This window comes from Puma concolor, chromosome B4, assembly GCF_028749965.1.
Source record: "Puma concolor isolate L17-30 chromosome B4, mPumCon1.1.hap2, whole genome shotgun sequence".
In the NCBI taxonomy this organism is placed as follows: Eukaryota; Metazoa; Chordata; class Mammalia; order Carnivora; family Felidae; genus Puma; species Puma concolor.
The window spans coordinates 4,391,886-4,412,856 of record NC_141673.1 but is presented as its reverse complement, the minus strand read 5'-3'; the positions used below and the strand labels follow the sequence as shown (position 1 = coordinate 4,412,856).

Sequence of the window (20,971 nt, the reverse complement as noted above, 5' to 3'; positions counted from 1 at the left end):
CAAGACCAACTGTAGCTCATTCTTCCCATCCTGTCTCCCTCACATACCCTAACAGCAACAGTCAATCCAGAAACATTTTACAGCACTGTTATCAGAGATTGTGCTAGATCCTGCTGATACACAGACCGCAACAAGAACAGGAATGATAAAAACCGAGTGCTATTCCATGAGAGGTTACTACATGCCAGCCGCTGTTACAAACACCTTGATGTGATTTAACTCACTTAAGTCCTATGACTCTCTGAGGTGGGTGGTAGTACTATCCCTGTTTACGATGAGGACGAGCAGACCAAGGCAGAGCCAAGTTTCCTGCCCAAGGCTACCCGGTCAGGACATGGTGGAACCAGGCGTGACACCCTCGGAGGCTCTGCTCTTAGCCGCTGACAATAGCGCCTGTGGTGGTGGTTAAGAACAAACCCCCGAAGGACTTATTTCTGCTGCAGACTCGTATGCAGACCACATATGAGTGAGACACTTCTTCACTGGCTCTGGACACCACACTACTCCAGCTTTCCTCTCCCCTCACTGGCTGCTCCTTTAATAGTTTCTGGTGATCTCACCCAGGCACGTGGCTTTAAGTGCCATCTGCATACAGACCCAGACTTTATACCTCTCCCTGCACCTCTCCCATGAACTCCTAGCCTGGACATTCAACTGCCTACTCCACATTTTCAGTCGGATGTCAGAGGCATCCCAGGTACATAATAGATAAGCTACTGGAGGTAACGAGAGATTTTAGCAAACTTATCATATGTTACATCGATCTAAACGTCGATAGCATGTTTCTACACCAGTAGAAACCAACTAGAAATACAGCATAAAAAGAAATACTATTCATAAGAGAAAAAAAAAGCCTCTAAAATATCTAGGAAGTAAATTATGATAACACAAGATCTCAATGGAAAAGAAAACTTTAAAATTCTAATAAAGAATATAGATGATTAGAATAAATGAAGAGTCATACTATGTTCTTAGATGAGAGGACTTGATATTTTGAAGATGTTCTCCCCGAATATATAATCAGAACCAGAATCTCAATCAGAATTCCAGTTGGATTTTTATGAGAAAGTCAATAAACAGTAGTAGACATAATTCTTTAGAAAGATAATCTACTGAAGTTCAAGCAGACTTCAGAAAAAAAGAATATGACAGGGATAAAGAGGGGGGCATTTTACAAGGATAAAGGGATTAACTCAGCAAAAAGACCTAATGATCCCAAATATGTATAGACCTAATCACAAGGCTTTAAAATACATAAAGTTGGGGCGCCTGGATGGCTCAGTCGGTTAAGCGTCCGACTTTGGCTCAGGTCATGATCTCGTGGTTTGTGAGTTCGAGCCCTGCATTGAGCTTTGTGTTGACAGCTCAGAGCCTGGAGCCTGCTTTGGATTCTGTGTCTCGCTCGCTCTCTGCCCCTCCCCTGCTCACGCTCTGTCTCTGTCTCAAAAATAAATAAGACATTAAAAAAATTTAAATTAAAATAAAGTAAACTCACACCACCAGAAGAAGAAATGGACAGATCCAAAAGTACACTTGGAAATTTCAACACCCCTCTCAGTGTTTGCTGAACAACCAGGCAGAGGACCAGTAAGTTACAGAGAGGATTCGAGTGACTAGATTTAACTGCCACCGAGAGAATACTCCACCCACCCCCCAGCAGGTGTCTATTAAACAACACACTTCTGAACCCCAGAAGGGTCTTTGGAAGAAATCACATGGGACGTTCGAAAATATTTTGAATGGGATGAGACTGAAAACACAACATACCAGAAGTAGTGGGATGCAGTATAAGCAATAGTTGCAAGGAAAGATACAGTTCGAAATACTTATATTAGAAAATAATGCTTATGTACCAAAATAAGTAGAAGGAAGAAAATAATAAAGGTGAGAACAGAAATCAACAACATAGACAAACCACAGAGAAAACCAACGAAGCCAAGAGCTGCTCTTAGAAAGGATCAATAAAACTAATACACCTCTAGCTAGGAATCAAGAAGAAAAGAAAGACGATAAATCACCAATATCAGAAATAAAAGAGATGATATCAGTACAGATCCTACAGGCATTAAAAAGGATAAAAAGTGATTATTATTAATAATAATGTTATTATGTTAATATTATTTATGTTATTATGTTATGTTATTATGTTAATATTATTTATGTTATGTTATTTATGTTAATAAATTTGACAACCTGGGTGAAACACATAAATTCCTTGAAAGAAATAAACTACTAGAACCCATTCAAGGAAAAAAAATACCCTGACTAGCCCTACATCTATTAGGAAAACTGAATTTGTAACTAAAAACTTTCCCACGAAGAAAGGTAGGTGGCCTCAGTGGCTTCACTGGTAAATTTCACCAAACTTTTAGGAGAGAAGTCATCTAATTCTACAAAAACCCTTCCAGAAAAAACAAGAGGAGAGAACAATTCTTGATTCATTTTATGGGTTTGGCATTAGGCATTACCCTGATACAAAAACATGACAAAGATATTCCAAGAAAAAAAAAAATATGTATACCAATACACTCATGAATGTAGATGCAAAAATCCTTAACAAAATTTTAGCAAATCAGATCCAAAAATATTTGAAAAGGATACAGTAGAGTACGACTGAGTCGGGTTTATCCTAGGTATATCAAGTTGGTTTAACATTCTAAAATCAATCAGTATAATTTACTACATTAATAAACAACAAAAAACCCCAACCATGTAATCATCTCAAAAGACGACAGAAAAAGTATCTATTCATGATGAAACATTTAAGCAAACTACAAATAGAAAGGAACTATCTCAATCTGCAAAAGGGCACCTTAAAATTAAAACCATATCTAACTGTGAAAGACTGAATGCTCTGCCCCTAAGACTGGGAATAAGGCAGGATGTCTGCTCTCAACACTTTTACTTACTCGACATCGTACTGGACGTTCTAGCTAGTGCAGTAAGACAAGAGAAAGGAATAAAAGGCACACTCATTGGAAAAGAAGAAATAAAATTATTTTTACTGAAATATGATCGTTTATATAAATAATCCCAAGGAATCTATAAAAAGAGCTCCTAGAACTAATAAGTTTAGCAAAGTTGTAGTATACAAGGTCAATTTATAAAAACCAATCTTATTTCAATATACTACCAACAATCTATTTGAAATTGATTATTAAAAACAGTTCTATTTATAATAGCATAAAAATATAAGGTACTTAAAATTGAACAAAATATGAATAAAATTTGTACACTGAACACTAAAGAACATTAATGAGAGAAGTTAAGGAAAATCTACATAAGTGAAGACGGTGACTATTCATGCATTAGCATTAAAACATGTCAATTCTTCCCAAATTGATTTATAGATTTATACAGTCCCAATCAAAATCCCAGCAGACTTTTACGAGCAACTGAAAAGCTGATCCTAAAATGTACATGGAAATGCAAAGGACACAGAATAGGCAGGGGCTTGACCTGCTTTGTCCACTGTTGTAGTGTCAGTGCCTAGAAGAGTGCCTAACTCATGGGAGGCTTACATTAAATAGGTGTTGAATAAATGAATGGACTATGAATTATAGAGAATAAAATTAAAGGAATGGGCCAAAATATTGATAGTTTTTTATTTCTAGACAATGGGATGATGACTGATATTTTTTAAAAGTCTTTTCTATGTTCTCTAGGAGGTACATATTACTTTTGTATTTAAAAATTATATTTGATTATATGAAAAACCCACAACTAACATTATACTCAATGGGAATAAACTGAGAGCTTTTCCCCTAAGGTCAGGAACAAGACAAGATGTCCATTCTCACCACTTTTATTCAACATAATATTGGAAGTCCTAGCTATAGCAACCAGACAAGAAAAAGGCATAAAAGACATCCAGGCACCTGGTTAAGTGTCCAACTCTTGATATTGTTTCAAGTCATGATCAGCTCATGGTTCGTGGGATCAAGCCCTGCATCAGGCTCTGTGCTGACAGCACAGGGCCTGCCTGGGATTCTCTCTCTCCCTCCCTCTCTGTGCCCCTCCCCCACTTCTCACATGCATGTGCATGCTCTCTATCAAAATAAATAAACATTTAAAAAATTAAAAAAAAAAAAAGTGGGGCACCTGGGTGGATCAATCAGTTGAGCATCTGACTTGGGTTCAGGTCATGATCTTACAGTTCGTGGGTTGGAGTCCCTCATCAGGCTCCATTGCTGACAGCTCAGAGCCTGGAGCCTGCTTTGGATTCTGTGTCTCCCTCTCTGTCCCTCCCCTGCTTGTGCACTCTTTCTCTCTCAAAAATAAATAAACATTTAAAAACATTTTTAAAGAAATAAAACGCACCCAAATTGGTACTGAAGAAATAATACTTTCATTATTTACAGATGACATGCTAGCATATATAGAAAACCCTGAAGACTCCACCAAACAACTACTAGAACTGATAAATAAATTCAGTAAGGTTGCAGGACACAAAACCAATATACAGAAATCCATTGCATTTCTATACACTAATAATGAAGCATCAGAAAGAGAAATTATGAAAACAATCCCATTTACAATTGCATCAAAAATAACAAAATGCCTAGGAATAAACTAGGAATTAACCAAAGGGGTGAAAGACCTATACTCTGAAAACTATAAAACACTGAAGACGATACAAAGAAATGGAAAGACATCCCATGTTCATGGACTGGAAGAACAAATATTGTTAAAATGTCTGTACTACCCTAAGCAATCTACATATTTAATGCAATTGCTACCAAAATACCAATAACACTTTTCACAGAACTAGAACAAACAATCCTACAATTTGTCTGGAACCACAAAAGACCCTGAATAGCCAAAGCAATCTTAAAAACATAAAACTGCAGATATCACAACTCCATATTTCAAATTATACTATAAAGTAGTAATCGAAACAGTATGGTACAAGCACAGAAACAGACACACAGATCAAAGGAATGGAATAGAAAACCCAGAAAAAACCCACGATATGGTCAATTAATCTTTGACAAAGGAGGCAAGGCTATACAAGGGGAAAAGGACAGTCTCTTCAACAAATGGCGCTGGGAGAACGGGACGGCTCCATGCAAAAGAATGAAACTGGGCCACTTTCTTTCACCATACACAAAAATAACCTCAAGATGGATTAAAGACCTAGATATGAGACCAGAAACCATAAAAATCCTAGAATAGAGGACAGGCAATAATGTCTCTGACATTGGCCAGAACAACTTTTTTCTACATATGTCTCCTGAGGCAAGAAAAATAAAAGCAAAAATAAACTATTGGGACTACATCAAAATAAAAAGCTTCTGCACAGCAAAGGAAACAACCAACATAATTAAAAGGCAACCTACAGAATAAGATACTTGCAAATGACATATTTGACAAAGGGTAGTATCTAAAATATATAAAGAACTTATACCACTCACCCAAGAAACAAAACACCCAAAAAACAAATAATCCATTTAAAAATGAACAGAAGACATGAACAGACATTTCCCCAAAGGAGACATATAGATGGCCAACAGACACTTGAAAAGATGCTCCACATCACTCATCATCAGGGAAATACAAATCACAGCGAGTTATCACCTCACACCTATCACAATGGCTAAAATTAAAAAAAAAAAAATGCAAGAAAAAACAGGTGCGGGTGAGGGTGTGTAGAAAAAGGAACCTTCATGCACTATTAGTGGGAATGCAAACTGGTACAGCCACTGTGGAAAACACAATAGAGGTTCATTTTTAAAAAGTTAAAAATAGAACTACCCTACAGTCCAGTAATCACACTACTGGGTATTTACCCTAAGAATATGAAAACACTAATTCAAAAGAATATATGCATCCCTATGTTTACAGCAGATTTACAATAGCTAAACTTTGGAAGCAGCCCAAGTGTCCATCAACAGAGGAATGGATAGAGAAGATGCAGTATGTATATACAATGGAATATTAGTCATAAAAAAGAATGAAATCTTGCCATTTGCAATGACCTGAATGGAGCTACTTACAGAGTATTATGCTAAGCAAAACAAGTCAGTCAGAGAAAGACAAATACAAAACAAATGAACAAAGGAAAAGAAAAGAGGCAAAGCAAAAAACAGACTCTTAACTAGAGAACAAGTACATGGTTACCATAGGGGAGGTGGGTGGGAGATATGTGGAATAGGTAAAGAGGATTAAGGGTAAGTACCCTTATCTTGATGAGCATATGGTGTAACACATAGAGCTGCTGAATCACTATATTGTATACCTGGAACTACTATAACACTGCATGTTAACTACACAGGAAATAAAAAACTTTTACAAATAAGTAAAAATAAAAATTATATTTGATTTTTGGTCTATGTGAGATGATGGATGTTACCTAAACTTATTGCGGTAACAATCTTACAATGCATGTAACTCCGACCATTATGCTATACACCTTAAACTTAACACAGTGATGCATGTCAATTTTATCTCAATAAAACTGAAAAAAAGAGAAGTACCTAATACAAAATAAACCAATCATCTAGATGAGTGTAAGTCTAGACCTTAAATAATCTGCAATCATAAATGCTTTTGCGTTTCCTGTTTCTGCATGACTTTGACTACTTTTAAACATAAAATGATTACACCCCTTGGGCAAAGGGACTGTCCTCTGACTTACGGTACAACCTTGTCATTGTCACTATTGTATCCTTAAATTCAGAATTTATAGTCCTATTGTCAAAACAATCACATTTGAATAGATAATACATGGATGTGGTACAAAATTAAAAAGGTGCAAGAATACACAAAAAGTAAAATATCTCTCTCCCACCTTGTCAGTCTTCTCAGAGGCAACCACTCTTTACAATTTCTAAACATATATGTGTACATATGTTCTCCCCCAGATTGTCATTTGTCTTGATTTTCTTCATGGTACTGTTGCCATGCAAAACATCTTTATTTCTATACCTTTGCATTTTATCCTTTCCTTTATGGTTCCCGGTGTTTAAGTCATACTGAAAGACCTTCTCTAATCTGAGATTATTTTTGAAAATTCTCTTATGGCTTATCCTAGTATTTTTAGGCCTTCATTTTATTTACTAGAATGTTTGGCATTGATCTGGGTCTGAAGAATGAGACAGGGACCCAAGTATGTTTTTCCAGGTTGGAAACACATGTATCCCAACATGATTTACTGGAAAAGTATATTTTTTCTCTACTTATATGAAATGCCAGCTTTATATTAACTTGAGTTTCCCTTATACATCTGGACTCTATTTGTGAGCAAGTACCTCAAGATTTTAATTAATCCAACTTTATACATGTTTTCAAATCTGGGAGTCCTAGTCCTTTCTCATTACCCTTTTCAGATTTTTTCTTAGCTAGTTCTGAATGTGAACTCTAGAATCAGCTTACCCAGTTTTTTTTTTTTTTTTTAAAACCTTGTCCATACATGTGTTGAGATGAAATTATGGCTTAAATTAGGGAGAACCAACTTCTTTATAATACTGAGTCTTCCTATGAAAGAACTAGTATGCCTTTCTTTTTTTTCTTTCTTTCCTTTGTTTCCATTTATTTATTTTTGAGAGACAGAGACAGAGCACAAGTGGGGGAGGGGCAGAGATAGAAGGAGACAGAATCCGAAGCAGGTTCCAGGCTCCTAGCTGTCAGCACAGAGCCCAATGCGGGGCTCGAACTCACGAACTGTGATATCATGACCTGAGCCGAAGTCGGACGCTTAACTGACTGAGCCACCCAGGTGCCCCTGTCTTTTCTTTTTATTCAACTTTATTATTTCTCTGTCTTGTTTAAATTTCTTTTTTTAAAAAAGCTTATTTAGTTTTCAGAGGGGTGAGGGGCAGGGAGAGAGAGAGTGGAGAGAGAGAGGGAGAGGGGGAGAGAAAATCCTAAGCAGGCTTCCACACTGCCAGCACAGAGCCCAATGCGAGGCTCAAACCCACGAATTGGGAGATCGTGACCTGAGCCGAAATCAAGATTCGGACACTGACTGAGCCACCCAGGTGCCCCTAAAAGTTTCCTTATATACTTTCACATTTAGTAGCTTTATTCCCAAGTACCAAGTATTTTACACCTCTTTCCTAACATAATTGAGATATTTTCTCCCTACACATTGTCTCCCTGGTAGTTTCTATCTAGAAAGGCTACTAATTTTAAAATTAAATTTTAATCTAAAATTTTCAGATTAATATTTGTATTCAGCCACATTACTGAATGCTTTTTTGTTTCTAACAGTTTTCTAGGAATTTCAATTTCTAATTTGTTTTCTAGGAATTTCTAGATATATATCATATAACCTGCCAACAGTGGAAGTTTTGTTTCCTCCTTTGCAAATGTTTATGCCTTATTTATATATCTTGTCTAACTCTACTGACTATTATTTCTAGGAGCACATTAGGTAACGGTGATACTGAATATTCTTCTCATTTCTAATTTTACTAGGAATACTTCTAGTGTTTTCCAACGTTACTCATGAAAACATAATGCTGATTTAGGATAAGGTATATTTTCTCATATTACAGATACCTACTCACATTGTAAGAATTTCAAATCAAGAATGGATGCTGAATTCTGTCTAGTTCTCTTAGTCATTTCTAGAGTTGATTGATTTTTTTCCCCTTTGATCATTAATATGGCAAATTATAGCAATAATCCCTGATACGGAACCATCCTTTTATTTCCAGAATGAAATCTACACTGATGATGGTGGAATATTTTGCTGTTGTTGTTGCACTGCTTGTTTCCTTTTAAAACTTATTTGGTTATTTACAGGTAGGAATGATTTAGATGTGTATGTACATACCTTTTTTGGATTTTTTGCATCAATATTACTCAATATTATATTATGTTCATTTAATAAAAAGATGTTCATTTAATAAAACTTCCTCTTCTATACCATGAAGAAGTTTAAATATCGAACATTCGTTTAAATGTTAAATGTTGAAGTTCCTTATGCCTTTAAAGTTTGCTGGGATGATTCATTTGTGAAACCATACATGCCTGGTGAATTTGGGGAAGGGTGTGGTGGGCAGAAAGCTTTTTTACTTTCCTTTCTTATGGTAACTGATTTTTCTATCCTGGTAATATGTTATTTCTTGAAAATTACAAATTTTATCCATATACACGGATATTTATAGAGAAATAAGTAAATTACTGCCTTATTATTCTTTTAATAACTACTATGTTTGTGTAAGTATATCCTCATTCTCTTATTTCTTATATTTATGCTTTCTCTCTTTAAAAAGTTACTGAATAGGGGCACCTGGGTGGCTCAGTCAGTTGAGCTACCGACTTAGGCTCAGGTCATGATCTCATGCTTCGTGAGTTCGAGCCCCGGCTCTGTGCTGACAGCTCGGAGCCTGGAGCCTGCATCGGATTCTGTGTCTCCCTCTCTCTCTGCCCCTCCCCCACTCATGCTCTGTCTCTCTCTCTCTGTCAGAAATAAACATTAAAAAAAAAGTTACTGAATAAAAGAATTCTATCTCTATTAAGAATATGAATGTTTACTAGATATTTCTTGATGAACTGAAATAAAGATTCGTTCAGCCACAATTCCCTTAAATTAAGAAATAATAGTTACGTTTATATATGTGTAAGTTGCTTACTAACATCTTCTGATAAAAATACCTTTTTTGATCAATTTCTTGTTGCTGTTTAACATGTTTCTTCTCAAATTCACGAATATTTTCCACACCAATTTCTTCACAGAAGTGTTGGAAAATACCATCTTCAACCTTTTAAATTATTTCAAAACAACTGGTTTACTAATTAATTTTTAGAAAGTATATAGACAATGCTTAAATCTAAATTCTTCCCACCAAGAACTTCCTGTATTAGGCTAAATACTAATCTGAAACGCATTATTGTACTCTGAGGAGCCAGTGATTTCTTTCTCTTTAACTCCACAAACGACACCCATCTATTTTCAAATTTCTTACTCTAAAAACTAAATAAGAAAGCTCATAATTGGCCTTATTAACGGTTTTGGCTTTATGAAGTGTTTAACAAAATCAGAAATATTTCCTTTACGTTAGCTACACCATAATATAACATTCTACATAAATAAATAAAATATTCTTTCTATGTAAGTAATGCTATAGAGTCTTGGGCAATAGAAGCCATGAAGACTGGAACATTGAATTAAGACTCAGAAGGATCTGGAAATCCCAACAAAATAACATTTAACCTCAATATCTTTAAAGCCCTGCATTTATTTATGTACAATTACAGGATAAGAGAAACTTGTTGTTTTAAACAGCAGGACATGTTAAAAACTTTCAGGTTTTAGTTGAATATAAATTAAGCATGAATGTGATATCATTCATGCAGTGGTAAGTCATAATTTACATAACTAGATAATCAAAACTATGGAGAGTTATAGTTCTATGTGTTGAGTCCCATGGTACTCTGTAGAGGTCAGACGATATTTTGGCCTTAAACTTTGTTCTGGGCGTTGATAAACAACAGAGAGCCCAGGGGATGGCTGCCAGAGCTGGTCTGAAATCCACGGTCAACATACATGATTAAAGCATTAGGGGTACTTAACCTGGAAAAAAGCTAATTAAAGTAACATAAGTGTGGTTTCAAAACCTGTGACACGAGGCAGAACCAAAGCAATGAGTGGAAGTTACTCAGCGATGGTGTGACAGACAACTTCCTCAGGATTAGACAGGATCAACAGCGGCATGAACTGAGCCACAAAGTTCCTGTCATGTTACCAGCAGAGGCTAGATGACCAGATCTTTGTTGCCCCAGAGGCAAGCACTGTGCCTGGGATATACAATAAACGTTCAAGAAATAATTACTGAGGGAAGAAGCAACTTTAAAAACGAATCTGAATGAAAAGTTCTTTCTTTCTTGCCGTTAAGGGCAGTGGGAGAAGAAAAAGGCCCTCATTTTTACAGTGGGCAAGGAGAAGAGAGCAGGAGTAAGTGTGCACTGGTCATGACCTCTCGAGAGGGGCTGCAGTGGTTCTCCAAAGCCGCAAACTCACTTGGCAGACCAATAAAGCCAGGCACTTGTCGAACTGCTTTAGTGTATGTGCAAGAAGCCCTAAATCTGCTATCTGGTTGAGAACTCTACTTGACATGCCAATCGGTCATAAATACACGATGCGTGACCTTGTCTATCTCCTCTTGAAATTCTTTGATTCGTTGTTGCCGTTCTTTCACACCTTCACTCAACATAGTACATTGAGACTCAATGTTCAGCAGCTCACTCTGTAGCTGAGATTGCTCCTAATTACGAAAGAGAAAATTTTCTTTTTAAAATAGCGGTTTTAGCTTTAGATGGTGAAGCAAAAAAAGGTGACAGGAATCTTTTGGAATAAAAAGGGAATCCATGAGATAAGGTAACTGCAGGCACACCTGTATATCCAGATTAACAACCATACAAATATAATCTCAATCATGGGATAAAGTGTAGAAATTACATGGTGTTATAGATATAGAATTCCTGAAATTCTCTGTCCTGGTTCTAATCTCCACCAAGTTTTATGTAAGCCCATATTACCCGGTAAAAAGCAGCAAGTTGCTTCTTTTTAATCATCTCTAGTTCACTCTGGGAATATTTGAGTCGTGTATGAGTTCCTTGTACTAGAGTCTGTATTTGTTTCAAGTCAGCTTCCTTGCGAAGTATCTTCATGAGATCCTAACAAGGGAGAGAAACATGAGAACGTTTTAGAAGAGAACAGCACTTTCATTTACCAGTGATCTCACTGGAATAATTCACTGATTTTTATATATAACCACACCCACACCCCACCATCCCTTCTTCCCTCTTTAAAATTTATTTATTTGAGAGAGAGGGAGAAAGAGAGAGAGAGAGCCAGCAGAGGGGAGCAGAGAGACAGAGAGGGAGAGAGAGAGAATCCCAAGCAGGCTCTACACCAGCAGGGCTGAGCCCGATGCTGGGCTCAAACTCACGAACAGTGAGACTGTGACCTGAGCCAAAATCAAGAGTCAGACGCTTAACCGATGGAGCCCCCCAGGCACTGCCCATCTTCCCTTCTTCTGATAAGAGACTGGCAACTAAGTACACAAGCCATCCGGAGTGCCCACGATGCCCTACAACAAGCACCCTCAAAAACTAACGCACTTCCGAACAGGAAACAGAAATGAAAAACGAGGAATGGGAAGCGTGTGTTCCATACAAGGCACGTAAGCGGCTGAAATGGAATCAGCCTTGCTTTTAGCGCATCCCCTTCCTCCTTCGCCCACCCTATTATGCAACCAGATTAACTTCCTAGTATATGTCCTTCTGTATTTTCCTCCTAGTCTTTACATGAATACATGCGTACACGGAGTCACTTCTTTTACAAGTTTAGAATCACGTTGCATATGTGTTTCTGCCTCCTGTTTTTCTCAGTTACTCACAAAAGGCAATTGATTAAGCTCTGGATCAATCCTTTCAATGGCTGTGTATTATTCCAGAGCGTACCTGTACCAAAATTATCCAACTGTTCTCTTAATGATGGGCTGGGTTTCTGCCACTGCCAGCAGCTGCAACAACATACCATTAAGTGTTCACATTTTCATTTCCATGCAATAGATCCTCAGGGTGCGATCAAGGGGTCAAATGTATTCACGTGTTTAACAGCAGCTACCGCTGCTTTGCCAAAGGCTAGAACTCTCCTTTCCATAAATAACGGAGGAGTACATGTCTCTTTACTTCTCCTCCAGCATTTATATATATTTCCAAGCCTTACGGATAGGTATGAAGTAATCTGAACTTGCTTTGTATTCCCTTGAGTGCTATATTCTATACTGAGCATTTTTTCATGTTTATTGGCCAATGGACAACTTCTTTCCACAAACTGTCTAATCTTATCCTTTCCCCAGATGTTCTATCATGTCTTTTTCATGTCAACTTGGAAAGAACTCTTTGATAAGCAGAGAACCTAGTCTTCATTTTAAACTTAAAAAACGGTATACGATGGGTTTTATCCTCATTTAACTTTTTTACATTCAGGCTTTTAATCTGGAATTTATTTTTGTGTTATAACACGGGGCATAGCATTACTTTCTCTAGATATGCCAATACCATTTACTAAATCATCTATCCTTTTCCCACCAAACTGAAACATCATCTTTGTTGTACACTAAGTCGTCAGTATACTGGGAGTATTTCCAGAATTCCTCTTCTGTTTCATTAATCTGTCCATCCCTATGTCAATAATGCATCAGCTTGACTGCAATGGCTTCTCATGGTATTCTGTACACCAGCAAGAGAAGTTCTACCTTCCCCACTTTTGTCACATATTTTCTTTTACTAATCTTAGGGAATTCTTCATTTGTAAAAATTAGAACGTCATTTTATCAAGTTAAAAAGTCCTCAATAAGGGGCACCTGGGTGGTTCAGATAGTTAAACGTCTGACTTCAGCTCACGTCATGATCTTGTGGTTTGTGGATTTGAGCCCCGCATTGGGCTCTGGGCTGACAGCTCAGAGCCTGGAGCCTGCTTCGAATTGTGTGTGTCTCTCTCTCTCTCTCTGCCCCTCTCCTGCTCACCTCTGCCCCCCTCTCTCTAAGATAAGTAACATTTCAAAAAGTTTAAAAAGAGATTCTATGTTTAAAAAAATCCTCAATAACATTAAAATTTCTTTTTCAATGTTTATTTTTGAGAGCGAGCAAGCAAGCATGAATGGGGGAGGGGCAGAGAGAAAGGGAGACACAGAATCTGAAGCAGGCTCCAGGCTCCTAGCTGTCAGCACAGAGCCCAATGCGGGGCTCGAACTCACAAACCTGTGAGATCGTGACCTGAGCTGAAGTCGGATGCTTAACCAACTGAGCCACCCAGGCACCCCTCCTCAATATTTTAATTAAAATTGTATTTAGTTTTATATTAATTAGAAGATTTCTAACCCAAGAATATAGTATGCCTTTCCTCTTTGTGTTTTTCATTAAGATTTATTTTCTAGAAAAATTTTTTAATCTTTATTTATTTGAGAGAGAGAGAGAGAGAGAGCGAGCACAAGTTGGGAAGGGGCAGAGACAGAGAGGGAGAGAGAACTCCAAGCAGGCTCTGTGCTGTTCACGCAGAGACCAACATGGAACTTGAACCCATGAACCCTGAGATCATAGCCTGAGCTAAGATGGAGAGTAGGACGCTTAACCGACTGAGCCACCCAGGTGCCACCCAGGTGCCTCAGTTACTGTGTCTTTAGGTTTACAGTTATTCCTATTGTGAGAATCTTTTCCCACTTTTAGATGTTTTTTGATAATCCAGAGAAAAACTAGAGTTTTGTTTATCTACATAGCCCTCCCATTAGCTTATTAAATCTAGTAGTTTCAAAACTATAATCCTATTATCAGCAAAAAGTTAGTTTTTTTCTTTTCAAAGACTTATACAAATTTCATTTGTGCCTAACTATATTTACCATAATTTCCAAGACCACATTATATAATAATGTTGATAATAGATATCTCAGTCTACTTCCTAATTTTAACACGGCTTTAATGTTTCACCATTTAAGCAATTACACCTGTTAGGTTTGGGTAAAAGCTATTTATTTAAATAATTTCCACCATTTACTCTTTTAGTTAGCACTTTAATTAGAGCTACCTGCTGAACTTTACCAAATACATTTTTACATATAATGATATGATTTTTCTCCTGCCTTCGATTTGTTATTATAATGGATTATGTTGATTGATCACTTAATATTGAATTGCCCATGTTTTCCTGGAACAAATGCTATTCAGGCAGATGTATTTTTCTGTTACTACATTACTGAATTCTCTATATTGATATTTAATTTGAGAATTATGCATTTATATTCATAGCAGAAGTCATTTCCCAGTTTTATTTTTTTGTATTATCTTCATAATATTTGAAATTTAAGTTATACTAACTTTATAAAATAAGCTGGCAAGTTTCCGTCCTTTTCTATAATCTAGAATGCCTTAGTGAAGATTAGAATTCTATTAGAAGTCACCTGGAAACCCACGAGGCCCAGAATCCTGGTTTCAATTGTGGTGAAACACATAGAACATTCACCATGTTTACCATTTTCAAGTGTGCAGTTCAGTGGTGTCTAAGTTGCATGTCTGTTGTTGTGTGGCCCTTCTCCAGAAGTCTTTTCATCTTGTAAAACTAAGACTTTTGCCCACTGAAGAACTTTATGCTCAGTGAACAACAGTCCGTTCTCCGCACTCCCGAGCCCCGGCACCGGGCAGTCTACTGTCTCTATGAATCTGACTACTCTAGGGGCCTCATGTACGTGGAATCCTACAGTATTTGTCTTTTTGTGACTGGCTTATTTCATGTAGCATCACGTCCTCAGGTTTCCACTGTGTAGCAGGTGTTGGAATTTCCTCCCTTTTTAAGGATGAGTATTTCACTGAATGTACAGAACACATTTGTTTGTCCATTCATCCAGCGATGAACACTTGGGTTGCTTCTACTTTTTGTCTGTTGTGAATAATACCGTTAGGAACATGGGTGTACAACTATCTCTTCTAGACCCTGCTTTCAATTCCTTGGAGTATACACCCAGAAGCAGAATAACTGGATCATACAATGATTCTAGTTTGAATGTTTAAAGGAGCCACCACACTGTCTTCCACAGCTGCTGTCTATTTTACATTCTGGGCGTGTTTATTCAATGGTGGGTCACCCAGCTAGCAGTGGCTTAAAAAAAAATGTGGGTTTATTTTTCTCACACAAAAGCAGTGTGGTGCAGGCTGATGCAGTTCCTCAACAACGGCATCTAACTTTTAGTTTCCTAGTACAGTGGCTTTATCCTCATGCTTGCTGCCTCTTGGTGCAAGATGGCTGCTGCCTCCCCAGGCCTCTTGACTGAATTCCGGTAAGGAAGAAGAAAATGCAAGTGACTACCAATAATTCCATCTGTATCTCGAAAACGGTCACGTGGCCACTGGTAGCTACAATGAAACTTAGGAAATCAAGTTGTCTTAGTTTTTTTATGATTCTGTAATAGAGCCAAGCAAGAAAGGAAGATGTTATGGATGGGGCCTGGCCAGCAGACTGCACCACTGCCTAACTTTTCAAATGTCCCACTTCTTTTCTAGTTGGTCGGCCTCTCTATCTATCTATCTATCTATCTATCTATCTATCTATCTATCTATCTATGTGTGTGTGTATGTATGTATGTATGTATGTATGTATCTACCTATCTTCTTTTAAGTAGGCTTCATACCCAGAACAGAGCTCAGTGTGGAGTTTGAACTCATGACCGTGAGATCAAGAGTTGGACACTTAACTGAGCCACCCAGGCGTCCCTATATTTATCTTTATATTTTTAATTATATTTTTCTGAAAATATCCCATTTCTTTCAGATTTTTTATTTTGTTATTACATAGTTATTTGCTTTTAAGATTCTCTTTAAATGATTTTAATTTTCTCATTTGCAGGCTGTATATTTTTGCTTCTAATTTTTCCTCCCTTTATTAAAATTGCAATTTCTTAGCCTTTCAAAAGAACAGCTTTTAGATTCACTAGTCTTTTTTCTATTTTGACTTGTTCTCTAATTAATTTTAGCTTAAAAAATTGCATTATAAGTTTTTTCTGTTTATTTTGTGGCTGTTGTTCTAATTTCTTAAAGTAATAAATGCCCTTATATTGAATCTTTCTTCTGAAGGTATTTCCTCTTGATGTAGCTTTTATGTCTCACAGACTTCCCATTTACCACTTTAGAGACATGTTGTGATCTGCCTTTTCATTACTTCTTTGATCCCCAAACTACCTATAAGTACATTTCTTAATTTCTATGCAAACGAAAATTTTTTTAGTTGTTACTTCTAACTTAATTTAATTATAATCAAGGTGACCTTTTAAAAACCTATTGAGATTTCTATTATGGACAAGTATATGATCAGTTTTTATAATTATTTCATGGATATTTTAAATAATATCTCACATTTATTGAGTACTTTGATCAGTGTTCTATAAAGTTTACATTTATTCACCCACTTAATCCTCTTAACAGTGCTATGAAGGTGCTTTGTTACCCCCAGTCTCAGTTCAGGGTCCAGGGGAGGGGGCCAACCATAAAGAAATTTGGAAGGTGATAGAAATGTTCTAAATATGATTGTGGGGGCAATTACATGACTACATACAACTGTCAAAACATACTGAATCACACACTTAAAATTGGTGCCTATTACTGTATATAAATTACACCTCATTAAAGCCAACAAAAAGTCACACAATATATTTACAACATATATGACTAAGAATTAATTTACTTATACAAATCATTCTTTTTTTTTTTAAGGTTTTCTATTATTTATTTTTGAGAGTGAGCGAGCGAGCGAGCCAGGGCACACACAGGTGGGGGAAGGGCAGAGAGCAAGAGAGACACACACACAGAATCCGAGGCAGGCTCCAGGCTCTGAGCTGTCAGCACAGAGCCCTACACGGGGCTCGAACCCACGAACCATGAGATCATGACCTAAGCTGAAGCCGGATGCTTAACCGACTGAGCCACCCAGGTGCCCTGAAAATAATTCTTAAAGTAGGTAATAAAATAACAAGCAGCCTAATAGAAAAATGTGCACAAGAAATAAGTGCTTTATAGCAAAAATTACAAAGAACCAATGAATATATGAGGAAATGCCCAACCCCAGTTATAATTTAAGAAATGCATATTCAAACAATCAGATATTTTTTTTAACCAATCAGATTGGCAAAGATTAAAAATCTGTTAATATCCAATGTAGCCCTCTAGGGATATACACATTCTACTATAGGTTTTCTTTTGATGGGAATTTAGTAACATACATACCCTTAGACCTGGAAATCCCACTTATAGGAATTCATCTTAGATATGTATTTATACAAAGATATTTTATTTATTTATCTACTGTTTATTTTTGAGAGAGCGTGAGTGGGGGAGGGGCAGAGAGCGAGGGAGACACAGAAGGCAAAGCAGGCTCCAGGCTCTGAGCCGTCAGCACAGAGCCCAACGCGGGGCTCGAACTCACAGACCATGAGATCATGCCCTGAGCTGAAGTCGGACGCTTAACTGTATGAGCCATCCAGGCACCCCCAAATAAAGGTATTTTAAAGAATAACAACAAACATGTATACAGTACTCACACATGCCAGATACCATTTTAAGTATTTTAACTGGATTATCTGATTTAATCCTTAAAATAACCCTAAAAGGAAGGTACTTTTATTCTCCCCATTTTACAGGCAGGAAAACTAAGATACAATGGGGTTAGGTATCTTGCCCAAGGTCATACTGCCAGCAAGTGGCAGAGCCAGGATTCAAACTCAGGCAGTGTGGCTACAGAATTTATCCTCCTAGGTACTTTGTTTTTCATCCTCTAAAGACCATGTAATGAGGGGCACCTGGGTAGCTCAGTTGGTTAAGCGTCCAACTCTTGACTTTGTCTCAGGTCACGATTTCCCAGTTCGTGAGCTCGAACCTTGCATCAGGCTCTGTGCTGACAGTGTGGAACCTGGTTGGGATTCTGTCTCCCTCCCTCTCAGCCCCTCCTCCACTTGCTCTCTCTCTCTCTAAGTAAATAAAAATAAACTTAAGGGCGCCTGGGTGGCGCAGTCGGTTAAGCGTCCGACTTCAGCCAGGTCACGATCTCGCGGTCCGTGAGTTCGAGCCCCGCGTCAGGCTCTGGGCTGACGGCTCAGAGCCTGGAGCCTGTTTCAGATTCTGTGTCTCCCTCTCTCTCTGCCCCTCCCCCGTTCATGCTCTGTCTCTCTCTGTCCCAAAAATAAATAAACGTTGAAAAAAAAATTAAAAAAAAAAATAAACTTAAAAAAAAATTTTTTTTAAATATATAATGATGCATCATTTGTAATAGCAAAACCCAACACATCCATTATTGGAGACTGATGCAATAAACACAATCTATATAATGAAATACCAGGCAGGATTCATTAAAAATAAGTGGTTCTCTGGGAGCCTGGGTGGCTCAGTCGGTTAAGCGTCCGACTTCCGGCTCGGGTCATGATCTCGTGAGTCCGAGCCCCATGTCAGGCTCTGTGTTGACAGCTTGGAGCCTGGAGCCTGCTTCGCATCCTGTGTCTCCCTCTCTCTCTGCCCCTCCTCCGCTCGCATTCTTTCTCTCCGCCAAAATAAATAATAAACATTTAAAATAAAAAAGTCATTCTCTGTATGCTAAGATGAAAACATGTCCGTGTCATAACATTAAATGAAAAAACTTGTTGCAAACATTATTTGTAGCAAAAGTCTATCATAAAACAAGTAGGAAAAATAATATATATGCTTACATATACAGAGAAAATTTCCAGAGGCTATATATCAGACTGTGTTTAGCAAATATCATGGAGATGTAAGGATAGGTAAGAGAAAGATTTTTATATTTTAATTTATTCTATTTTGCTTTACTTGAATTTTTTTAAGCAGGCATAGTCCTTGTATTAGTCCAAAAATGTGTTTAAAAACACAATTACTCTCCTTAGTATGCCACAATGTCTACAGCATGGGCTTACCTTTAATTCCTGGATCAGCTGGGTTCTTCTGTCTCTTAAGTTCTTTATCTCCTTCTCATCCCAGCATCTAGCCTTGTATTTTAAGTCACTTGATCCTCCAGAGATCACCCCAGATTTTAAAAATAATGTTCCATCAAGAGCTACTGTCTGTAAAATTAAAAACATTTTATCCTGGACAGATGCACATAAGGAAGATAAAGATTGGACATAATATGGAAATTTTTCCAGCTGAGAATTTATAGATGAGAAAAACCACTTAATGAAATTTATGAATAAAATACCCAACTTATGAAGGGACAGACACTAGCCAATAAATGAACCACAAATACAAGTCCTGTTTTGCTAAGGCCCAAAGCAATTCTAGGCAACAGATTAGCAGCAATTAAAAAGTTTCAAAGTAAATTGTACATTAGTTCCAAACATATTCAATAATGAGAGGCAAATTTGGTATCAAATAGTTTGCATTATATATTCCTGTGTTTTGAAGAATTTCTTACCACATGCCAGTGGCATATTATGAAAACAGCCTTAGATACCAAGCATATCACATTCTCCCCGATGCAAATGAAACCGGGAGGAAGAAAAAAATTTAAACAGAGTCAGAGGTACAAAATAGCTTCAAGTTTATAGTCCAGTGAGTAATCATATGCTTTATGCAGTAAATGATTCTCAGTGTTTTGCAAATGTTTCTAATTATTTGGTGAAAGCAGGTGCAGACCAACTGTGTAAGACTAAAACCATGCAATGTGAGCTTTAAAAAAAAAAAAAAAGTCAACAAATAGGAATCTCATTCATTCCTTCATTCAGACAAACATTCCCTGCGTGCTACTGTATTTGAGACGTTCCATACCGGGATCCAGAGTGACCAAAGAAGTGACATATGGTACTGACCCTCAGCAAATCACTCTCGTGGGGAAAAGAAACATATCATTACAACATAAAGCGATGAGAAGCTAGAATCATACTCAGAATAACCTGGAAGCATAAAACTGGAGGATTCCAACCCAGCTGCTCTGCAGAAGGCTTCCTGAAGAGGCGAAGGCTTCCTGAAGAGGCGAAGGCTTCCACTGTATCTTATCAGAGGAACTAGTTAGACGTTAACTAGCTATATTTACCAGAAAACTCAGTTTATTTCTGTCTCACAATTACAGAGGTACGCGTTCCGGGGTTTTTATGGTGACTCCAGAGTTAACAAAAACCCAGACTCCTGATAGAATGTTGCTGTACCATCCTTAGCATTTGGATCACTCTTCAAGGGAGACAGCCTTGTTATTTTCTGGAAGGCTTTAGGGGCTCCTTTCCTTCCCAACTGTCGGCTTGGAGATCAGTTTGCTCATGGTCTGAAATGGCTCTGGGGAAAAGCGTTACATCTTCACTGGATAGCAACAGCAGTGGCATGGAGACTGAGCTCCTAACGGGAAGCTCTCTCTGAGCGGGAGGGCAGTTTGGGAAGCCCACTGGTACACACCTTGCTGACTCCTCTGACTTCTTCACAACAATGTGCAGTGATATGGAGGCAGCATCCCTCTCTGGGAACACTTTTAGCTGGGGCT

General features: G+C 37.6%; 1 protein-coding gene across 7 annotated transcripts in view; it reads right to left on the bottom strand.

Moving 5' to 3' along the window:
* SMC1B (structural maintenance of chromosomes 1B) overlaps positions 1-20,971 on the bottom strand; it is a 76,880-nt gene that overhangs the window by 14,601 nt on the left and 41,308 nt on the right. For all 7 annotated transcript variants that reach the window (XM_025926719.2, XM_086712019.1, XM_086712021.1 and 4 more), the window contains 4 exons: positions 19,419-19,565; positions 11,488-11,625; positions 11,097-11,213; positions 9,604-9,710 (listed from right to left, as the gene is read on the bottom strand). In XM_025926719.2, the coding sequence (XP_025782504.1) occupies positions 9,604-9,710; positions 11,097-11,213; positions 11,488-11,625; positions 19,419-19,565 (509 nt within the window). The remainder of the gene's footprint in view (positions 1-9,603; positions 9,711-11,096; positions 11,214-11,487; positions 11,626-19,418; positions 19,566-20,971) is intronic.